General features: G+C 37.6%; 1 protein-coding gene across 1 annotated transcript; it reads left to right on the forward strand.

Annotated features, from left to right (window-relative positions):
* The first annotated feature begins 19,608 nt into the window (after window positions 1-19,608).
* Window positions 19,609-20,108, forward strand: LOC106095027 (forkhead box protein G1). Its single transcript, XM_013262270.2, has one exon. The coding sequence runs from the start codon at window positions 19,718-19,720 to the stop codon at window positions 19,970-19,972; it is 255 nt and encodes an 84-aa protein (XP_013117724.1). The 5' UTR covers window positions 19,609-19,717; the 3' UTR covers window positions 19,973-20,108.
* Window positions 20,109-23,090: the final 2,982 nt, after the last annotated feature.

Genomic DNA, 23,090 nt, shown 5'->3' on the forward strand with positions numbered 1-23,090 from the left:
AATAAGAAGTATTTGTGCAAAATTTCAAGCGGCTAGCTTTACTCCTTCGGAAGTTAGCGTGCTTTCGACAGACAGACGGACGGACGGACGGACGGACATGGCTAGATCGACATAAAATTTCACGACGATCAAGAATATATATACTTTATGGGGTCTCAGACGAATATTTCGAGTAGTTACAAAAAGAATGACGAAATTAGTATACCCCCCATCTTATGGTGGAGGGTATAAAAATAGAGATATTGAGCTGAACACAGATTCTTTTTTTGTCCATAAGCGGGCTAAGTTCGAAGATGGGCTATATCGGACTATATCTTCATATACCCCCCATATAGACCGATCCGCCGATTTAAGGTCTTAGGCCCATAAAAGCCACATTTATTATCGGATTTTGTTGAAATTTGGGATAGTGAGTTATGTTAGGCCCTTCGACATCCTTCGCCTATTTGGTCCAGATCAGTCCAGATTTGTATATAGCCGCCATATAGACCGATCTTCCAGTTTAGGGTCTTAGGCCCATAAAAGCCACATTTATTATCCGATTTTGATGTAATTTGGGATAAGGAGTTGTGTTAGTCCCTTTGACATACTTCGTAAATTTGGCCTTGATCGATTCAGATTTGGATATAGCTGCCATATAGACCGATCCTCCGATTTAAGGTTTTAGGCCCATAAAAGTCACATTTATATCCGAGTTTGCTGAAATTTGGGGCAGTGAGTAATGTTAGGCCCTTCGACATCTTTCTTCAATTTGGCGCAGATCGGTCCAGATATAGATATAGCTGCCATATTGACCGATCACTCGATTAAGGGTCTTGCGCCCATAAAAGGTGCATTTACAGTCCGATTTTGCCAAAATTTGGGACAGTGAGTTATGTTAGGCCCTTCGACATCCTTCGGCAATTTGGCTCAGATCGGTTCAGATTTTGATATAGCTGACATGTAGAATTTAAGATTTTGGGCCCATAAAAAGCGCATTTATTGTCCGATGTCGCTGAATTTGGGACAGTGAGTTAAGTTAAGCCCCTCGACATACTTTTGCAATTTGGTCTAGATAAATCCAGATTTGGATATAACTGCCATATAGACCGATCTCTCGATTTAAAGTTTTGGGGCCATAAAAGGCGCATTTATTGTGCGATGTCGCCGACAATGAGTTGTGTTAGGCTCTTCAATTTTTTTCTGAAACTGGGCACAAATCGGTCCAAATTTGGATATAGTTGCAATATAGACTGATATCTCGATTTAAAGTCTTGGCCTTATAAAAGGCGCATTTACAATCCGATTTCCCTGAGATTTGACACTGTAACTTATGTTAGGCATTTAGACATCCGTGTCGTATATGGTTGAGATAGGATTATTTTTATATATAGCTACTAAAAAGACCAATTGTTATACAGAATTGAACAATGGCTTGTAGTATTTGGTCCAAATCGGAACATATTTCGATATAGCTGCTATGGGGCATAAAGTATGCATTTTTAACCGGATTTTGACGAAAGTTGGAATACATATATATACCCGAGGTGATGGGTATCCAAAGTTCTGCCTTCTTTATTCAGTATTTTAAACAAGGACTAAGGCTTTCGCTTGAGCTATGACATTTAGGAAAATTTACACATCCTATCAATCACAAGTCAATGATGTCTCATTTCTAAGATTTGTTATCTCTAAGGACAGCCTGACCATATTGGCTGTCCTTAGAGAAAACAAATCGGATTGATCGGACAAAGATAATTTTTATATCCACCACCATAGAATGGGGACATACTAATCTAATCATTCCATTTGTAACACCTCAAAATATTCGTCTAAGACCCCATGAAGTATATATATTTTGATCGTCTCGACGTTCTGAGTCGATCTAGCTATGTCGGTCCGTCATTTTGCACAGGTACTTAACGTCGATGTAGTTCGTTGGGGATTGCAAATAGCCCATATCGGTTCAGATTTAGATAATGGTCCCATATAAACCGATCTCCCAATTTGACTTTTTTAGACCTTACAAACTATTTTTTTGTCAGATTGGGCTGAAATTTTGCATGTAGTGTTTTGTTATGACTTCCACAACTGTGCTAAGTTCGGATAGAATCGGTCTATAACCTGATAAAGCTCCCATTTAAACCGATCATCTGATTTGACTTTTGAGTTCTTACAAGCAGCAATTTTTGTCCGATTTGGCTGAAATTTTGCATGCGGTGTTCTGTTACGACTTCTAACAACTGTGCCAAATACGGTCCAAATCAGTATATATCCTGATATAGCTCCCGGTCTCTCGATCATCCTTGTACGGTTCCTAGAGGCTTAATTTTTTGCTGGTTTGACAGATGTTTGGTATGCAGAATAAAACTATGCCCTGCAACTAAATTTATTTTGTATAAATTTATAGCAAAATCTATGGTGGTGGGTTCTCAAGATTCGGGCCGGCAGAACTTAGCACGCTTTTACTTGTTTTGTTTGTATTGGTTTAAAAGAGTTAATTTCAAGAACTTTTACTTTTTTATAGAAATTTTATTTCATGTTTGTCAACAAGTTCAAGTTCTAATGAAGTAGAATAAGCAAATGTGTTCCTAAGCATTTGCGAATTGCTTTTCTGTTCCTGCGAACATTTGTACTAGGTTAGGCTGACTCATAGTAAAAACCAATAAGTGTATACTACAAAAAGATGTAGGCTGGTAATCATTCGATTGACAAGAGTACGTTAAGCGTCTTAAACATTTATCATCCTCTGACTCATATGAAACCTCTTTCCATTAGATTAGGTAAGGTTGAAAAGAGGGTGCAGAAGTTATCATGGCCTCAACAGTACGTTCCATGGTTTTGAGTAGAAAGGACGTAAGGCTTATGGGTCTGTAGGCCTTTGGTGTCGCATAGCTTGCCTTGCCGGGCTTAGGTATAAACACCACCCTTGCCTCCTACCAGGCTTTCGGAGTTAATAAAAGTTCTAGGCACGCTGTGAAAATTTTGGCCTGACGAGGCGCCATAAAGTCTGCCTCTTTCTGTAGTAAAGCCGGAAATATCCCATCAGGTCCGGGTGACTTAAATGGTTTGAAGCTCCTCGAGGATTCCTTCACCATAAATTCCGTTATTATAAACCTTCGATCAACGTCATTATTCCAAGATTCCGGTGTCTCCATGAGTCCCGTCGTATCCTGTGGAAAATGGGTTTTCATCAAAAGCCTCAACAAGTTCTCCGTTGTCTCTGCTCTCACTCTCATATCGTCTACTAAAGTTTCGGTTTGGACATGGGTTTTTGAGAGAAACTTTTTTATCTTGGCGGCGTCATTAACGCTATAGACCTGTTCGCAGAAAAGCTTCCAGGAGGCACTTTTTGCCGCTCTGGTAATGTTATTGTATTCCTTGAGCCGTGTGTTATACACATCCCAAAAAAAGTCAGCGGATCTCAATATTGCGAATCTCCCCGGTCATCCAGGCGTTTTCTTGGGCTGATTTCCTTTCCCGAAGAGGACAACTATCTTCGAAGGATCCCACCAGTGCAGTCGTAATCGTGTTGACATTCTCGTCAATCTGGACAATCTAAATTATCTTGCCCAAGTCATCTTCTGAGTAGCATTCCGAATTTTGTCCAGTTGGAATTCAACTTATTCCGGAAGCTTATCGGATTCGGCGCTGGCCGTGCTATTCTAAACCTAATGTAGCGATGGTCAGAAGGAGTGTTCCATGGAGACCCTTCAATTCTGAACCTCATCAATTAGATTTTCGGAACATATCGTCACATCTAATACCTCCTCCCTAATCCTATTTACAAAGGTAGCGGTGTTACCAATATTAATTGTTATTAGGCCATTAGTATTCAATAACTCTGCCAGGGTTTGGCCCCGCTTATTAGTGTTGGTGCTACCCCACGAAATGTGGTGAGAGTTCGCATCGCACCCTATTAGCACTTCGTTCCCTGTCTGTTTTGCTTTTCTCACCATCCGTTGTAGCTCCGACGTTGGTGGCGGTGACGGAGAGTCGAAAGGCAGATAAAGTGATGCCAGGTATGCTCCACCGTCTCCCTGTCTCACCACTGCATCCGATGTTGACAACTCTGGGTAAAATATAAAATTCAAATTTCTTGCTTCAACACTATTAAATGATTTCTCTTACACACAATTTGAACTAAATCATGGTTTTATATTAGAATTAGTGGCTTTAAAATGTTTTTTATAGCCTTGTGCGTAATGAATACGCAAGTCATGAAGGACAAGAATATGACGGCAAAAATGTGTCCAATGCATGTCTGCTAATATGATGTGCACTAGTAACACCTGTTAAAATAAATCAAGAAAAATTAAAAATATTTTTAAAATTTTGGAGACAAACCTGCAACACATGTGTGACGTTGGAATTCTTCATCGGGGATTATTAAGGAAATTTCATGTGAGTCAAGAATTCTTTAGGCGATCAAAATTGTCGACTCCATTAATTCAGCATGTCATATATTCCCGAAGAGCGTAGGAACACAAAGATTTCCTTACCACACGAGAGCGAAGATTCCTTAAGATCGCCTGTTTCAACAACAGCACGTCTGTAGCAAGAGAGCATCTTTCATATGAAGTAGTGTATTTGGTCGTCAAAGTTAAACATTTTTCATTCTGTTTAGGCCTTTAGAAGTTTTCATTTATAACTAATAGGGTAGGTAAGGTAAGGTTGAAAAACGAGAATTTTAAGTTAGGAATTCCGTGCTACTAAAAAAAACCTTAATTGTTTTCGATACCACTCCCCTAAGTTAGTTCATGTCTGGTATTGTGTCTCCACCTAAGTGCCGGTATCTATTAGACGCAAAAGCCGGGCAATGACAATGGAAATGCTCCAACGTCTCATCATCTTCCCCGCATGCCCTACACATGCTATCACTTGCCGCACCGATTTTACATAAGTGAGCTCGTAGTCCTATGTGTCCCGTTATGATAAAAATAGCTATACTGACCTCCTTCTTGTTTCCTTTCAGTAAAAGCCTCGTCTTCTCGCGATCTGGATCTCCCCATAGGATTTTCGCCGTCCTACCGACCGTTTCGTTGTTCCACAATGTTGCATGCGCATTCGTCAACCACTCCCTTATCTCGGACTGCGTCGACCCGAAAGGGTTCGGGTTAACCAAGTTTATTGACGGCTTTCGTCTGCCCTCTCATTTCCCCTCACTGCGTTATGGCCCGGCACCCAAACGATGCGGATTTTGCCATCCTCAAAGAAGGCGTTAATCTCCTTCTTAAACTGCAAGACTGTACGTAACCTTACCGTCCTGATTTTATTGCCCTTAATGCAATTTTACTGTCGGTAAAGATGTTCACACTTGACGTCTTCGCGATAGCACCACATCACTTCACGCATTCCGTGATTGCCCGGATCTCCGTCTGCAGGACCGTATTATGGTCAGGCAGTCTAAAACAAATCTCAATCCCTGGGTTCTCAATGTAAACCCCCAGGCCCACTCTATCCTCTAGCTTTGATCCATCCGTGTAACAAGATCTTCCAGATGACAATACAAGGGTTCCGTCAATCCAAGACTGTGCCGATGGCAGCAGTGCCTCGCTCTCGACTTCAAGGTTCATCTCAGGAATTAGATCGGAAAAGTCATCCCTTCCTTCCAGGTTTCGTATCGTTTCCTCGTCTCATAGCCGCAGTGGCTTCCTCACACTTAATCTGTATGTCAATGGGACGGATATCTAGTCTCCAGTGCCCTAACTAAAAAGATAAGTCATTTATTTAAGATCTACACAGGTGTTTTAGTTGGGGCACCTCAATGAAGTGTACTCTCTCCACTTTGAATATAGCCATTAACAATGTATTGGGTTGCCCAAAAAGTAATTGCGGATTTTTTAAAAGAAAGTAAATGCATTTTTAATAAAACTTAGAATGAACTTTAATCAAATATACCTTTTTACACTTTTTTTCTTAAGCAAGCTAAATGTAACAGCTGATAACTGACAGAAGAAAGAATGCAATTACAGAGTCACGCTGTGAAAAAATTTGTCAACGCCGACTATATGAAAAACCCGCAAATACTTTTTGGGCAACCCAATAATTTGTTGTCTCTGATTAAGAGCGACATACGGGTGTGCTGATGACGTGGTCACTGTTGTGTGGTTACGGTTTTACAGCACTATAAGATACAAAAAACGCTACTTTCGATGGCGAAATGGGCCGCTGAAAATGATAGAGAATACAACTCTAGATACGAATTGTAGACGACAAGGTGGAACATGTGTCCTAGCAATTAAAGAAGTGACTACGATTTAAAGTCCTAAGGAGAGTTAGCATAAATATCTTCTCAGACAGCCAAATTATCGATAATCTCAACATTCGTTATATCTAGTAATATACATATATCGATACTATCATTTATTTCCCATCACCTATATTTCAAACGAAAATGAGAATAAAAATCGGATCAATTTATATAGAAGCAATATCAATGCACAGACCGAATAAAGCCAAATTAAGTAAGTCAATTGGAAGTCATGAGAGATAACATTGTTAACAAGTAAAAAGGCGTTAAGTTCGGCCGGGCCGAACTTTGGATACCCACCACCTCGGGTATATATGTAAACTACCTTTCGTTAAAATCCGATGAAAAATGAATACTTTTGGGTTGCCTAAAAAGTAATTGCGGATTTTTTAAAAGCAAGTAAATGCATTTTTAATAAAACTTAGAATGAACTTTAATCAAATATACTTTTTTACACTTTTTCTAAAACAAGCTTAAAGTAACAGCTGATAACTGACAGAAGAAAGAATGCAATTACAGAGTCACAAGCCGTTGAAAAAATTTGTCAACGCCGACTATATAAAAAATCCGCAATTAATTTTTGAACAACCCAATATATGCCCCATAGCAGCTATATCGAAATATGTTCCGATTTGGGCCAAATACTAATAAGAACAATTCATTGTTCAATAGTTTTGAACAAAATGTTGATCTTTTTAGTAGCTATATCTAACAAGTAAAAGCGTGCTAAGTTCGGCCGGGCCGAATCTTATATACCCTCCACCATGGATCGCATTTGTCGAGTTCTTTTCACGGCATCTCTTCTTAGGCAAAAAAGCATATAAGAAAAGATTTGCTCTGCTATCAGAGCGATATCAAGATATGACAAAACACGGCGTGCGACAAAAGATATGACAAAACACGGCGTGCGAAATTTCATTCAAATCGGATAAGAATTGCGCATTCTAGAGGCTCAAGAAGTCAAGACCCAAGATCTGTTTATATGGCAGCTATATCAGGTTGTGAACCGATTTGAACCATTCTTGGCACAGATGTTGGATATTATGACAAAACACGTCGTGCGAAATTTCATTCAAATCGTATAAGAATTACGCACTCTAGAGGCTCAAGAAGTCAAGACCTAAGATCGGTTTATATGACAGCTATATCAGGTTATCAACCGATTTGAACCATACAAGGCACAGTTGTTGGATATCATAACAAAACACGTCGTGCCAAAATTCATTCAAATCGGATAAGAATTGCGCCCTCCAGAGGCTCAAGAAGTCAAGACCCAAGATCAGTTTATATGGCAGCTATATTAGGTTATGAACCGATTTGAACCATTCTTAGCACAGATGTTGGATATCATAACAAAACACGTCGTGCGAAATTTCATTCCAATCGGATTAGAATTGCGCACTTTAGAGGCTCAAGAAGTCAAGACCCAAGATCGGTTTATATGACAGCTATATCAAAACATGGACCGATATGGCCCAGTTACAATACCAACCGACCTACACTAATAAGAAGTATTTGTGCAAAATTTCAAGCAGCTAGCTTTACTCCTTCGGAAGTTAGCGTGCTTTCGACAGACAGACGGACGGACGGACGGACAGACGGACGGACATGGCTAGATCGACATAAAATGTCACGACGATCAAGAATATATATACTTTATGGGGTCTCAGACGAATATTTCGAGTAGTTACAAACAGAATGACGAAATTAGTATACCCCCCATCTTATGGTGGAGGGTATAAAAATAAAATAAAATGATCTGAACCATATACGACACGGATGTCGAAAAGCCTAACATAAGTCATTGTCAGTGAAATCAGATTATAAATTCGCCTTTTATTCGGCCAAGACTTTAAATCGAGATATTGGTCTACATGGCAGCTACATCCAAATCTGGACCGATTTGGGCCAAGTTGCAAAAAATAATGTCGAAGAGCCTAGCACAAAGCACTGTCCAAAATTTCGGCGAAATCGGACAGTAAATGCGACTTTTATGATCCCAAAACCTCAAATCGAGAGATCGGTCTATATAGTAGCTATATCTATATCTGGACCGATCTGTGCCATATTGCAGAAGTATGTCGAGGGGCTCAATCTAACTTACTGTCGCAAATTTCGGCAACATTGGACAATAAATGCTCTTTTTATGGACCGAAAACTTTAAATCGAGAGATCGGTCTATATGGCAGCTATATCAAAATCTGGACCGCTTTTTGCTAAGTTGCAGATAAATGTCGAAGTGGTAACACAACTCACTGTCCCAAATTTCAGCAAAATCGGATAATAAATGTGGCTTTAATGGGCCTAAGACCCTAAATCGGAGGATCGGTCTATATAGCAGCTATATCCAAATCTTGACCGATCTCAGTAAAATTCACGAAGGATGCCGAAGGGCCTTACACAACTCACTGTCCTAAATTTTAGCAAAATCGAATAATAGATGTGGCTTCTAAGGGCCTTAGACGCTAAATCGGAGGATCGGTCTATATGGCAGCTATATACAAATCTACACCGATCTGATTCAAATTGAAGAAAGATGTCGAAGACTCTAACAAAACTCTCTGACCCGAATTTCAGCAAAATCGGATAATAAATGTGGCTTTTATGGGCCTTAGACCCTAAATCGGCGGATCGGTCTACATGGGGGCTATATCAAGATATAGTCCGATGTAGCCCATCTTCGAACTTAACCTGCTCATGAACAAAGAAAAACTATGTGCAAAGTTTCAGCTCAATATCTTTATTTTTAAAGACTGTAGCGTGATTTTAACAGACAGACGGACGGACATGTCTATATCGTCTTAGATTTTTACGCTGATCAAGAATATATATATATATATATATATATATATATATATATATATATATATATATATATATATATATATATATATATATATATATATATATATATATATATATATATATATATATATATAGAGTAGGAAATGGATATCTCGATGTGTTGCAAACGGAATGACAAAATGAATACACCCCTATCCTTCGGTGGTGGGTATAAAAGTGTTAGACCAATCGGATGAAAATTTGACCCTCTATAGGCTCAATGTATCTTTTAAGATACATTAAGTGTCGGATCGCTTACTATACCCTCATTCATGCATTCTCTTTGTAAGACCTCGAAATATGGGTCTGAGACCCCATAAAGTAAAAATATTCTTGATTGTCATGTCAATTTAAGTCGATCTAGCCATGTCCGTCCGTCCGCTAACTTTCGAAGGAGTACAGCTAGACGCTTGAAATTTCGCACAAATACTTCTCATTAGTGTAGGTCGGTTGGTATTGTAAATGGGCCATATCGGTCCATATTTTGATATAGCTGCCATATTACCCGATCCTGGGTCTTGATTTCTTGAGCCTCTAGAGTGCGCAAGTCTCGTCCGACTTAACTAAAATTTTGCACATAGTGTTTTGGTATCACTTTCAACAACTGTGCGAAATATGATTCTAATCGATTCATAATCTGGTATAGCTGTCATATAAACCGAACTTGGATTTTGATTTCTTGACCCAATAGAGCGCGCAATTATCATCTGATTTGGCTGAAATTTTGCAAGAGGTGTTTCGTTATGACTTCCAATAACTGCGCTGAGTATGGCGTAAATCGGTATAGAACCTGATATAGCTGTCATATAAACCGATCTGGGATCTTGACTTCTTGAGCCTTTAGAGGGTGCAATTCTCATGATCATGACCTTCAACATACAAGTCTAATATGGTCTGAATCGATCAATAGCTTTATATAGCTCCCATATAAACCTATCTCCCACTTTTGCTTCTTGAGCCCCTACAAGACGCAATTCATATCCAAATGAACTGAAATATTACACAATGACTTCTACAATGTTCAGCATTCATTTAAGGTCCGAATCTGACTAGAACTTGATATAGCTCCAATGGCATAACAGTTCTTATTCAATATTCTTTTTTGGCTAAAAAGGGACAGTGGGCAAAGATCTCGAAAAATGCGATCCATGGTGGAGGGTATATAAAATTCGGCCCGGCCGTACTTAGCACGCTCTTATTGTTTTTTTGTTATTCTTTGCAACAAAAATTAGCTTTATCGATAATATCGATCAGAAAAACATCAATCGATATTCAGATAATATATAAAATATCGATAATGCCATCGATATTTTGCCACGTCTTCTTTTTTGCCGTTATACTGATTTTTTTTTTAAATTCACCTAAGTTTTTTAATCTTTTAAGGCTTTGTATGAATTGGCAGATATTAACATTCACAGGTAATTCGGGTTTTAGAGCGACCTGAATAGTTTACCGGAAGGAACTAGAAGGCATCTGTGTCGTCATAATAAACAAAACTATATTTGTGGGAACGTTTGCAGACTGCCACTAAAACCTAACTTAACCTTGGCTCCAAATCATAACCAAAATCCTTCGATCGACGAAAACTCAACGCAAGTAAGTTAATACCAAAGTTGGGCGCCGTCTATATATTAACCCATACATACCCTACAAGTGCAAATGATATGATATCATTCTACACAAAAATAAGGAAAAATTTTTCAATTAAAAAATCAATTGATTGATCATTAATAGATTATTTTAATAACGTTCGGTAGTTTGTCATATTAAATTAAAAAAATTTAAATTTTTTATATATTTTTCAATAACTAAAATTTGTTCAATTAAAGATGTGATTGAAACTTGCATTATATTTCAATAAAATAATTAATTCGTTCAATCAATCGTTTTTTAATTTAATTCGAAAATTATTTATATTAAAAATTTTATCTTAGACCATACATAGTATTTATTATTTTTCGCCATATCAATTTGGCAGTGCTATGTGCGTCCATCTTTCTAAAGATTTTAGCCGCTCGAAATTTTGCGTAATACTTTCTTATACATGGGGTTAAATTGTCATACAAACAGTCATTCGCTTATTGAATCTTTAGACCCTATTCTTATTGTGCTTAAGATCAAATTATCCATATGTATTCAAGAAATCTAATCGGGTTTAAAAACAAAACGTCAAGCTGCTTACTAGTCCCAAAATTGTCGTGCTTTCAGGAAATGGACGAGCATTGCTAGATCGACTTCAAATGTCGTAGCAATCAAATATATATAAACTGTATGTGATTTTTATGTGATTATGTATAGTGGAGGTTTAATAACAATTCTATTGATCAATGTTTAAGATGCGGTAAGCTAGTCGACTTTCGACTAACCGATTAATCGACTTTTTGTGTAAAAAAGCCGAAAGGTCGAAGGCGACTTTCTATGATAATAAAGTCGAGTAACTGATTTTGAAGACGAATAGTGGAAAAAAAGCTGCTCAGGGAATAAAAGCTGCACAGAGATACAAGTTTGGCTTTGCTTGTGTAACAAGAATTGGTAAGAATTGTTTCCAATTTTACGATTTATTGCACATTGATTTACTCTTGTAGCCATAAATATATATTTAAATTAAATAGTTATGTAAACGGAAGGCAAAATATGGTAATATCATCACACGGTTGAATCGATTTGATGAACTTCAACGGTGGTATTCAAATGGGTAATAATAACTCGTGTAAGATTCATCTTAATAGTTTTTATATTTATGGGAGCTGAATTTTGGCACCAATATTACTCCGACTCCTAGAAGATTGTCCGACTTCGGAGTCGACTCCAAACCATTAATTTTTTTTGACTATTTTTAACAAAATGTTTTTAAAAAAAATCTTAATTTTTTGAATAGAATTAAAAATATATATTTTTAAATACTAAGGCAATATGCTTTTAAAACAAAAACATGTAAAAAGACATTAAGTTTGACCGGGCCGGACTTTGGATACCCACCAACTCGGGTAAATATGTAAACCACCTTTCGTCATAAATCGCTGAAAAATTCATAATTATATCAATTATAGCAGCAGCAAAATTCGGCACGAACATTGAGTGGTATAATAAATATAGGTCACTGTTCAATTTTGTTCCAATCTGGTAATTAATTTTCCTTTTATGGGGCCAAGACCTTAAATCGAAAGATCGGTCTTTATGGCGCCTATATCCAAATCTGTACCGATCTGAGCCATCTTCCAGGAGGATGTGGAGGGGTCTTACACAACTCACTGTCCCAAATTTCAGCGAAATCGGACAAAATATGAGCCTTTTATGGCCCAAGACCTTAAATCGAGAGATCGGCCTATATGGCAGCTATATCCAAGTCGGGACCTATCTGGTCCAAATTAAAAAAAGATGTCGAAAGGTCTAACACAACTAATCGTCTCAAATTTCAGCGAAATATGATAATAAATGTATATTTAATGGGCCAAAGGCCTTAAATCGGAAGATCGGCCTAAATGGGGGCAATATCAAGATATAATACGATATAGCCCATCTTCGAACTTAACCTGACTTTGGACAAAGAAGACAAGAAACTGCCCAAAGCTTTAACTCAATATATCTCTTTTAAAGACTTTAGCGTGATTACAACTGATAGATGGACAGACAGATCAAGAATCAAGAATATATATACATTACAGGGTCGGAAATGTATATATGGATTGACAAAACGAATATACCTCCATATTTCGGTGGTGGGCATAAAAAGACCTCGAGCATGAATTCATAGGCAAAAAAATTTAATCGAAAAGTTTTCTATAAAAACCACTCGTTATTGTTTTATTCAAAAAAAAAATTTAAAATGTAATTTTTTGTTGTTTATTTCTCTTTCGAGACGAGCTCAATGATCGGAGATTTTGTTCGCAATTGGAAAACGAAAGCCAGATATCGCCACATACACCAACCACTTTGTGACGGGTTTCTTAATTTTGTTACAAATACTCATCAGCCATATTAGGTGTGAATGCTTCTGTACATCTGCTGGAAGTTGTATTAAGTCCCCAAACCGATCTGACAGTTGGCCTTACCTTCTCCGATAGTGGCTGCCTCCTTGCCCCCGTGCCGCGCTTAGTCATGGCGTGGTTCTTTCTCATTGAAAGTAAGCTTGTATAATTTTCCATAAAAGTAAGAGAGTAAGGTAGCTCTTAAATAGAAGGAAGAAAACTAGAAGGGCAAAAGAAAAAGGAGATGAAGGAAATTGAGGACAAGACTAAAGAAAAGGATTCAAATATTGACGAAATAAACCAAATACTCAACCTAAGATATAATTCGGAAGCTTGTCTCAGTATCCCGCCCAATCTTTCTAAAAACGAAATCCATCAGCCCACGATATATCTTCTATTCAATGTGAGGACAAAGAATAACGTTTGATGAAAATCCCATCCCATTGATATATAAAGAAAGATTAATGTAATGACCCCACGATGTCGCCAGGCCTGCTGACTTCTGTTGATGGAGTCGCAGACTATCCATTCAAATTTTGTACTTGATTTAAGAATACAAAGCACAATATAAAACATAGTGTGTAACAATAAAATCGCAATAATCGGTTGAGTAATTCTGTATTGTTGGTTCAAAAATAAATTATATAAAGTTCGGGCTAGCGAGCTTTGTCAGGGCTAAGAAACAGTTGAATAGTATATGCTATAGCCCCGTTCAAAAGCGTTAGTTCTCCACGTGGACTTCCATTTTTATACCCTCCACCATAAGATGGGGGGTATATTAATTTCGTCATTCTGATTGTAACTACTCGAAATATTCGTCTGAGACCCCATAAAATATATATATTCTTGATCGTCGTGAAATTTTATGTCGATCTAGCCATGTCCGTCCGTCTGTCCGTCCGTCCGTCTGTCCGTCCGTCCGTCTGTCTGTCGAAAGCACGCTAACTTCCGAAGGAGTAAAGCTAGCCGCTTGAAATTTTGCACAAATAATTCTTATTAGTGTAGGTCGGTTGGTATTGTAAATGGGCCATATCGGTCCATGTTTTGATATAGCTGCCATATAAACCGATCTTGGATCTTGACTTCTTGAGCCTCTAGAGTGCGCAATTCTTATCCGATTGGGATGAAAATTTTGCACAACGTGTTTTGTTATGATATCCAAATGGTTCAAATCGGTTTATAATCTGATATAGCTGCCATATAAACCGATCTTGGGTCTTGACTTCTTCAGCCTCTAGAGGGCGCAATTCTTATCCGATTGGAATGAAATTTTGCACGACGTGTTTTGTTATGATATCCAACAATTGTGCCAAGTATGGTTCAAATCGGTCTATAACCTTATATAGCTGTCATATAAACCGATCTTGGGTCTTAACTTCTTGAGCCTCTAGAGGGCGCAATTCTTATCCAATTTGAATGAATTTTGCACTACGTATTTTGTTATGATATCCAACAACTGTGCCAAATATGGTTCAAATCGGTTCATAACCTGATATAGCTGTCATATTAACAGATCTGGGGACTTGACTTCTTGAGCTTCTAGAGGGCTCAATTTCTATCCGATTTGGCTGAAATTTTGCATGACGTTTTTTATAGTACAAGTTTATAGTACAAGTACAAGTCGGTTCATAACCTGATATAGCTGCCATATAAACCGATCTGGGATCTTGACTTCTTCCCAGAGCCTGACTTCTTGAGCCTGTAGAGGTCGCAATTATTATCCGATTTGCCTTAAATTTTGTACGATGGACTCTCTCATGACCATTAACATACGTGTTTATTATGGTCTGAATCGGTCTATAGGCCGATACAGCTCCCATATAAATCGATCTCTCTATTTTACTTCTTGAGCCCCACAAAGGGCGCAATTCTTATTCGAATTGGCTGACATTTTATACAGGTCTCCAACATATAATTTAATTGTGGTCCAAACCGGACCATATCTTGATATCGCTCTAATAGCAGATCAAATCTTTTTTTATATCCTTTTTTTGCCTAAGAAGAGATGCCGGGAAAAGAACTCGACAAATGCGATCCATGGTGGAGGGTATATAAGATTCGGCCCGGCCGAACTTAGCACGCTTTTACTTGTTTTACCATTTTAATTGTAAATCAGAAAATACCAATTGAAATTCCCAAATTCCATTTGTGATTCAGAAATTCCTTTCGAAATATCTTACATACAAAATTCAATTTGTGTTTGTTTAATTGTCGGTTTGATTGTTTGTCTGTTTGTTTATTTGTCGGTTTGTTCCGTATAGACTCAAATTTTCACAGATTGTGTAGGTTGGTCTGGAAGGAAACATAGGCTATATAATTTTTTGATATCGGGTGGGGAGCGGACCCTCCCCCTTACCCCAAAAGTACTACCCATAAATAAAAGTGGATCGATCGGGACAATATGGGATTCAAATGAATGGTATTCAAGAGTAGAGTAGGAATTTCATAATAAAAGTTGGATCCAAGTATCTGGGGGCCGCCTCAGACCCAAAACACCTTACAATAGGTTTATTTGACGATCATAACAATATGTGACTCAAATGAAAGGTATTCGGAAGTAGATTACGAATATGGTCAGGAAGTAGGAATAGGCTTTATAATTTATTGATAATGGAGGGGGCGGACCCTCCACCGTTATCTCAAAAACATCACTCAAAATCAAAAGTGGACCGATAAGGACAATATGGGTATCAAATGAAAAGAACGTGGGAGTAGATAACGAATCTGGTATACAAATTCACAGTCGATGTATATGGGACTCGGTTTATTTGTTCCGTATACACTGAAAAACTGCAGAACCGATTTTCTCGAAATTTTCGCTTATTATACCCACCACCGAAGGATGTGGGTATATTTATTTTGTCATTCCGTTTGCAACACATCGAAATATCCATTTCCGACCCTATAAAGTATATATATTCTTGATCAGCGTAAAAATCTATGACGATCTAGACATGTCCGTCCGTCTGTCCACCAGTCTGTTGAAATCACGCTACAATCTTTAAAAATAGAGATATTGAGCTGAAATTTTGCACAGATTCTTTTTTTTGTCCATAAGCAGGATAAGTTCGAAGATGGGCATATCCATAAGCAGGATAAGTTCGAAGATGGGCTATATCGGACTATATCTTGATATAGCCCCAATATAGACCGATCCGCCGATTTAGGGTCTTAGGCCCATAAAAGCCACATTTATTATCCGATTTTGCTGAAATTTGGGAAGTGAGTTGTGTTAGGCCCTTCGACATCCTTCGTCAATTTGGCTCAGATCAGTCCAGATTTGGATATAGATGCCATATAGACCGATCCTCGAATTTAGGGTCTAAGACCCATAAAAGCCACATTTTTTATCCGATTTCGCTGAAATTTGGGATAGTGAGTTGTGTTAGGCCCTTCGAATTCCTTCGTTAATTTGGACCAGATCGGTTCAGATTTGGATATAGCTGCCATATAGACCGATCCTCCGATTTATGGTCTTAGGGCCACAAAAGCCATATTTATTAGCCGATTTTGATGAAATTCGGGACAGTGAATTGTGTTAGGTCCATCAACATCCTTCAACAATTTGGCCCAGATCGGTCCAGATTTGTATATAGGTGCCATATTGACCGATCCTCCGATTTAGGGTATTAGACCCATAAAAGCCACATTTATTATCCGATTTTGCTGAAGTTTGGGACAGTGAGTTGTATTAGGCCCTTCGACATCTTTCTTCAATTTGGCCCAGATCGGCAAAGATTTGGATATAGCTGCCATATAGACCGATTTCTTGATTTAAAATTTTTGGCCAATAAAATTCTCATTTATTGTCCGATGTCGCCGAAATTCGGGAAAGTGAGTTAAGTTAAGCCCCTAGACATACTTTTGCAATATCGCACAGATCGGTCCAGATTGGGATATAGCGCCATATAGACCGATATCTAGGTTTAAGGTTTTGGGGCCATAAAAGACGCATTTATTGTCCGTTGTCGCTGAAATTTGAGACGGTGAGTTTAGTTAGGCTCTTCGACGTCCTTCTTCAACTTTGACCAGATCGGTCCAGATTTGAATATAGCTGCCATATAGACCGATCTCTCGATTTAAGTTTTTGGGCCGATAAAAGAGGCATTTATTGTCCGATTTCGACGAAATTTGGGACAGTGCTTTGAGTTAGGCTCTTCGACATTTTTATGCAACTTTGCCCAAATCTGTCCAGATTTGGATATAGCTGCCACGTAGACAGATATCTCGATTTAAAGTCTTGGCCCCATAAAAAGCTCATTTATAATCCGATTTCACTGAAATTTGACACAGTGACTTATGTTAGGCTTTTCGACATCCGATATAGCTACTGTACTTATTAGTATTTGGTCCAAATCGGAACATATTTTGATATAACTGATATGGGACATAAGTTATGAAATATTAACCGAATTTTGATGAAATGTGGTTAACATATATACCCGAGGTGGTGGGTATCCAAAATTCGGCCCGGCCGAACTTAACGCCTTTTTACTTGTTGTGTAGGTTGGTCTAGAAGGAAACATAGACTATATAATTTTTCGGTATCGGAAGGGGGACCCTCCCCTTATGCCAAAAACATAACCCAAAATCAAAAGTGGACCGATCGGGACAATATAGGTATTAAATGAAAGGTATTGGAGAGTAAAATACCAATATGGCTATCGGGACGCCCCAACCTCAAGACTCCCCCAAACAAACATATTGCACGTTCATTTCAATATGTATTAGGGAGTAGATTACGAATATGACCTTTAAATTTGCGTTCAAGTCTAGGTGGCGCTTTCCTCCTAAACATACGTCAAATGGGTTATTTGATCCATCTTGGGTCAAATCTTCTTGGGTCTTTAGAGGGCTTCTTGAGCCCTTAGAGGGCGCAATTCTCGCCCGATTTGACTGAACTTTTGCGAATAGTGTTTTGGTACCACTTCCAATAACTGTGTTAAGTATGATTCAAATCGGTTTATAATCTGGTATAGCTGTCATATAAACCGATCTTTGATCTTGACTTCTTGAGCCAATAGAGCGCGCAATTCTCATTCGATTTGGCTAAAAATTGGCATGACGTATTCTGTTATGACCTGGTATAGCTGCCATATAAACCGAAGTGGGATCTTGACTTCTTGAGCCTTTAGAGGGTGCAATTGTCATCCGATTTGGCAGCAATTTTGTACAAAGACTTCTCTCATAACTTTCAACATACGTGTCTAATATGGTCTGAATCGATCTATAGCTTGATGCAGCTCCCATATAAACCTATTGCCCGATTTTGAGCCCCTACAAGGTGCAATTCTTAAAATCAAATTTTAAATTGATCTAAATTTTTTAATTCAAATATTACTTTCTTTGATACTTGTCTATTCTTGCCATTACTTATTTTAAGTATTTTTATTTAATCTACCTTATATATAAATTCCAAACATTGTATTTTGATCTGATTTGAAACAAAAGCAAACAAACAAACGAACATTTTGGTACTTTCTTAACAGATGGAGCTAGAAGTCTGAAATTTGGCATGTAGGTAAAGATGGAAATATATATGGGTGACTTAATGTTCCATTCAAATTTTGTACATTTTGGTACCGAAGAAAACGTACTAATCAAGTATAATTGGTACCTCGAAAGAATATTCTGGGCAACTAGAAAGTATTTTTTATTCGTATTTAGGTACTCAAACATACAAAATCATACTTTCTTAACGGAGTTAGTTAAAGCTGTCAAACTGTGGTACAGCTACACCTTGACTATAAATTTTGGGCGACCAGAAGATATTTTTTCAAAATCGTACATTTATGTACTAAAACATACAAAATGTTAATTTCTTCCGTACTACGCATGATTTTGATTAACTGTTGGAAGTTGTATTGATGGGTTCGAACGCTAAGACAACGGCAATGGCTCTCGCCGTTGCTCCGTGCGCAAACAAAAAATCTTTATAATCCTATAAACTGAGTGACTGCCTAGGTTGTTGGTACTACCTACACTAAAAATGTGGTATCAAAAACGGGGGTAGCAAAGCAGACTACCGGCCACCGGAATGCTAGGTTTGTATAAATGTAAACAATGACTTGTTTGTTTGTTATTAAAGTTCTCATATTTGATTTTGTTCAAATGATAAATCCGAAAAAAAACTTTCAAAATCCATAACTCTGGTTCCAGGATCCAAGATCTTTAGTGGAAAAAATTACTTCTTAAAATGTAAGCGACAATGATTTAACCACTGGGGGGACGTTTCTGTTCTTTGATTTAAAAAACTAAAAATTTCCCCATGACCAAATTTGTTTATGATGAGTAATAAAAGTTTCTGACGAATTAAGATTTTGGGGAAATTGCGAGCGATTAAATTAGTCCATGGATATTCGAATGATTCATATTTACTTTTCTCTTCTACCAGTGGGTGAAATGAAAGACAACGCAAATTTATTTCACAATATCTTTGAACAATGGGCAGGCATAGATATTTGTTATCTAGTTATCGTGGACTTAAAATATGACAAGATAATAATTTGATATATTCTATCAGAAAAATATAAGTAATTATGCATGTACTTAAATTGGAATAATTTTCGGTCAAAGTCGCAGTTCTCATTGAAACCTCGAGGTATTAGAAACAAATAGTGCTATCACACCGATTTAATTGATTGCAAAGGCCACTGAATTATATTTGGTCAGAATGCCTCCACCGTATGAAGAACGTCACCATCATCACCACCACCACCACCACAACCGTCCTATTGTTGAGGTGGATATTGTTAGCCCTTTTAGACGACCCTATGTGGCAATACCTCCTCCACGTGTCACCACAGAAGTTGTAATAATACCTCCTCCTCAGCCACGTCCACCACCACCCAGGCAAGAGGTTGTTGTTGTTGTGCCACAGAGTCGTCCACCAGCCCCTGAACACTGGGATAATTCTCGACGATGGTGATTGGTCTGAGTTATTACGGGCAACTATTAAACAGCCTTAATAGAATTGCATATTTGTCGTGAATGAAATAAAGTGTATATTAGAAATCAAATTAGGAAAATGAGGAAAATGTATGATAAAATGAAAAATTGTTAATAAATTCTTATTCGTTTAATTTTTTAAAAAATAAAAAAAAAATTTATTGTTTTTATTATTCGGCCTGAAAAAAGTTATAAGCCGGCAAACTAAAAATTTTTCAAGCACTCTGCTGGCTACAAATAACATTCAAAAGGTATTAGAAGACTAACATCGGCTACAAAAGAGTTCGGATGACGACCAGTTCCACAAAGGAATAGCGTGTGTTTTTCTTTGTGACTGGTTGGAGTCCCACAAAGTATTTCTCGACATGGCTTATCAAGAACCCAGCATCCAAAGCAGATACCTTTGATATATTCTTACATATTCGGTGTCTCTCAAAAGGAAACTCGTCCATCTTTCTCTGCAAGTGTTTTCGTACATAATTTGCTAGTTAGGTTATATTATTTATCCTGATCTAGGAACCTGGTAATTTGAATGGGGTTCGTCTAGAGTACCTTTGGCGTGCGTTGTGTGATTCCTGGTGCGCCTGTAACAACACACATATAACAAGTTGGTATTAATCCTAGCCCAGGTATCTTCCAGAACGTTTTTGAGCCAGAACTTCTCTGATTTGCAGGGACTGTTAGTCTCCCAGAACGTCATACACTTGATAGCCATTCTCCTTATCATGGTGAATGTTATTTAGATCCGCCCGATGTGCTGCTTGATCTTATTTCATCTCAAGATCCTATTCCACGGGGGCCATCGTAGCTCCAAAGTTAGCATGTTCGTTTATAACGCTGAACGCCTGTGTTCGAATCCAAGGAAACGGGTATTAGAGTACGCGTTAGAGCAATTTACAAAACAATCTTCAACGAAGCTTTTATTATTAGACAACTGAAAAAATTATTTCTGTATTGTACAAATGTCTACCAATAATAATTCAATGCATACATGTGAATATAAAAATATTTAGACAAAGTACAAATTGTGTTCAGTATAAATTTAACTCTAACACCCTTCCTCAATTTGAACTCCAGCCTCCTCTCGGAATTTTGTTAGTTTGATAGTTGAAAGTGGTTTGGTCATCATATCAGCAATCATTGTTTCTGTTGGACAATACGTACAAACGATTTGATTTTTCTTTACATAGTCCTTGACAAAATAGATTTTGGTATCAATGTGCTTTGTCCTATTGCTAAGTTTCTCATCTTTTATCATACGCAAAACACTTTGATTATCCTCAAAAATTGTTGTCGGTTGACATTGTTTAAGCATCATATCGCTTAAAAGTGATCGTAGCCAAATTGCTTCTTTGCATGCTTCCGATAGAGATACAAACTCTGCCTCAGTTGATGAGAGAGATACACAAGTTTGCTTTCTACATGACCAGTTAATTGAACCACCGTTAATTTTGAAAATAAATCCAGAATTAGATTTTCGGTCGATTCTATCCTCGGCCCAATTTGCGTCGGCAAAACCAATAAGAACATTTTTATTTGCAACGCATTTATTACTAAGGTGTAAGGTGTGATTAACTGTGCCTTTCAAGTATTTTAATACACGCTTTAATTCATTCCAATCTTCTTGAGTTGGACAACTGACTTTTTGCGCCAAAATTGAAACACTTGCTGCTATATCAGGTCTTGAATTTACACTGATGTACAGCAGTGAGCCAATAAGTTGTTGATATTTATTGTTATTTAGTAAGAGTTCGGATGAACTTTTACCATACCCAGGATCAAGTGGATATTTTGAAATTTTTGAATCCTGCATTCCAAATTCTTGCAATAAGTTTTCAATAAAGAGTTTTTGGCTAACGCAGTAATTAGATTCTTTATCCTGCGTAACTTCCAAACCAAGATAATGATGTACTTTGCCAAGATTGGTTATGTCAAATTTTTCTTTCAGTAACTTCTCCACTTCACAGATGTTGTTTTGCTTTTTGCTTGCAACCAAAATATCATCAACGTAGATTAATATATATACTAACCCTTCCTCGTTGGTGTATTTTGTGTATAAACATTGATCTGCATTACTTTGCTTGAAGCCGCCAGACACTAGGACCTCATGAAGTGTTTTATTCCAGACATTCGCGGCTTGCTTCAATCCATACAAACTTTTTCGAAGTTTACAGACAAAATTATTATTCCCTTCCTCAAACCCTGGTGGCTGTTTCATATATATAACTTCTTCAAGCTCACCGTTGAGAAAAGCTGACTTTACATCAAAATGAACAACTGACATACCATTTACACCAGCGACAGACAATAATGTTCGAAGCGTAGCTTGTCGAACAACAGGAGCAAATACTTCGTCATAATCAAAACCAAATTTTTGACTAAAACCTTGAGCTACTAGGCGGGCTTTGAAACGTTGTATTTTTCCAGTAACATCTCGTTTAATTTTGAAAGTCCATTTGCATCCCACAATATTTGCATTGTCAGGTTTGTCAACAATATCCCAAGTCTTATTTGCCTTTAAAGATGACATCTCCTCATTCATAGCTTGAATCCATTCGTTGCGATGTACCGATGAAATCGCTTCCTTATACGTCTTTGGTTCAGCAATGCTCGAAACATTAGAGCTTATATACGTCAACCTCTCTGGTGGTTTTCCCTTAGTAATGCGGTTTGAACATCTAAGTGAATTTTTATCTCTTTCAAAAACTTCGCATGGAACTGAGTTATCGCTTGAGATCATCGTGTTCATTGTAGATGTAACTAATTCTTCAGAATCAACTGCATTATGTTCTTCCAGGCTATAAAAAGATTCCCCATCAGATGAAATTTGATCTGATATAACTTGAATGAAGTCATTTGAAGTACGTTGATTATTAATTTTTTCAATAGATATTTCACTGTGATCGGTCTCTTTAGATTCTTTTCCGGTTTCATGTAAATCAACATCTATGAATTTAACATCTCTGCTAATTACGACCTTATTTGTTCTAAGATCAGCCAATCTGTAACCCTTTGAATGCTCATCATATCCAACGAAAGTCAATATCTTGGTCTTACTATCCCACTTTTTCCGTTTTACCTCAGGAGTAAGAACATGA

This window comes from Stomoxys calcitrans, chromosome 3 (genome assembly GCF_963082655.1).
Source record: "Stomoxys calcitrans chromosome 3, idStoCalc2.1, whole genome shotgun sequence".
NCBI lineage: Eukaryota > Metazoa > Arthropoda > Insecta > Diptera > Muscidae > Stomoxys > Stomoxys calcitrans.

Coding starts and splice junctions, on each gene's coding strand:
- LOC106095027 (XM_013262270.2), top strand. CDS start 19,718: ATGCCTCCACCGTATGAAGAACGTCACCATCATCACCACCACCACCAC.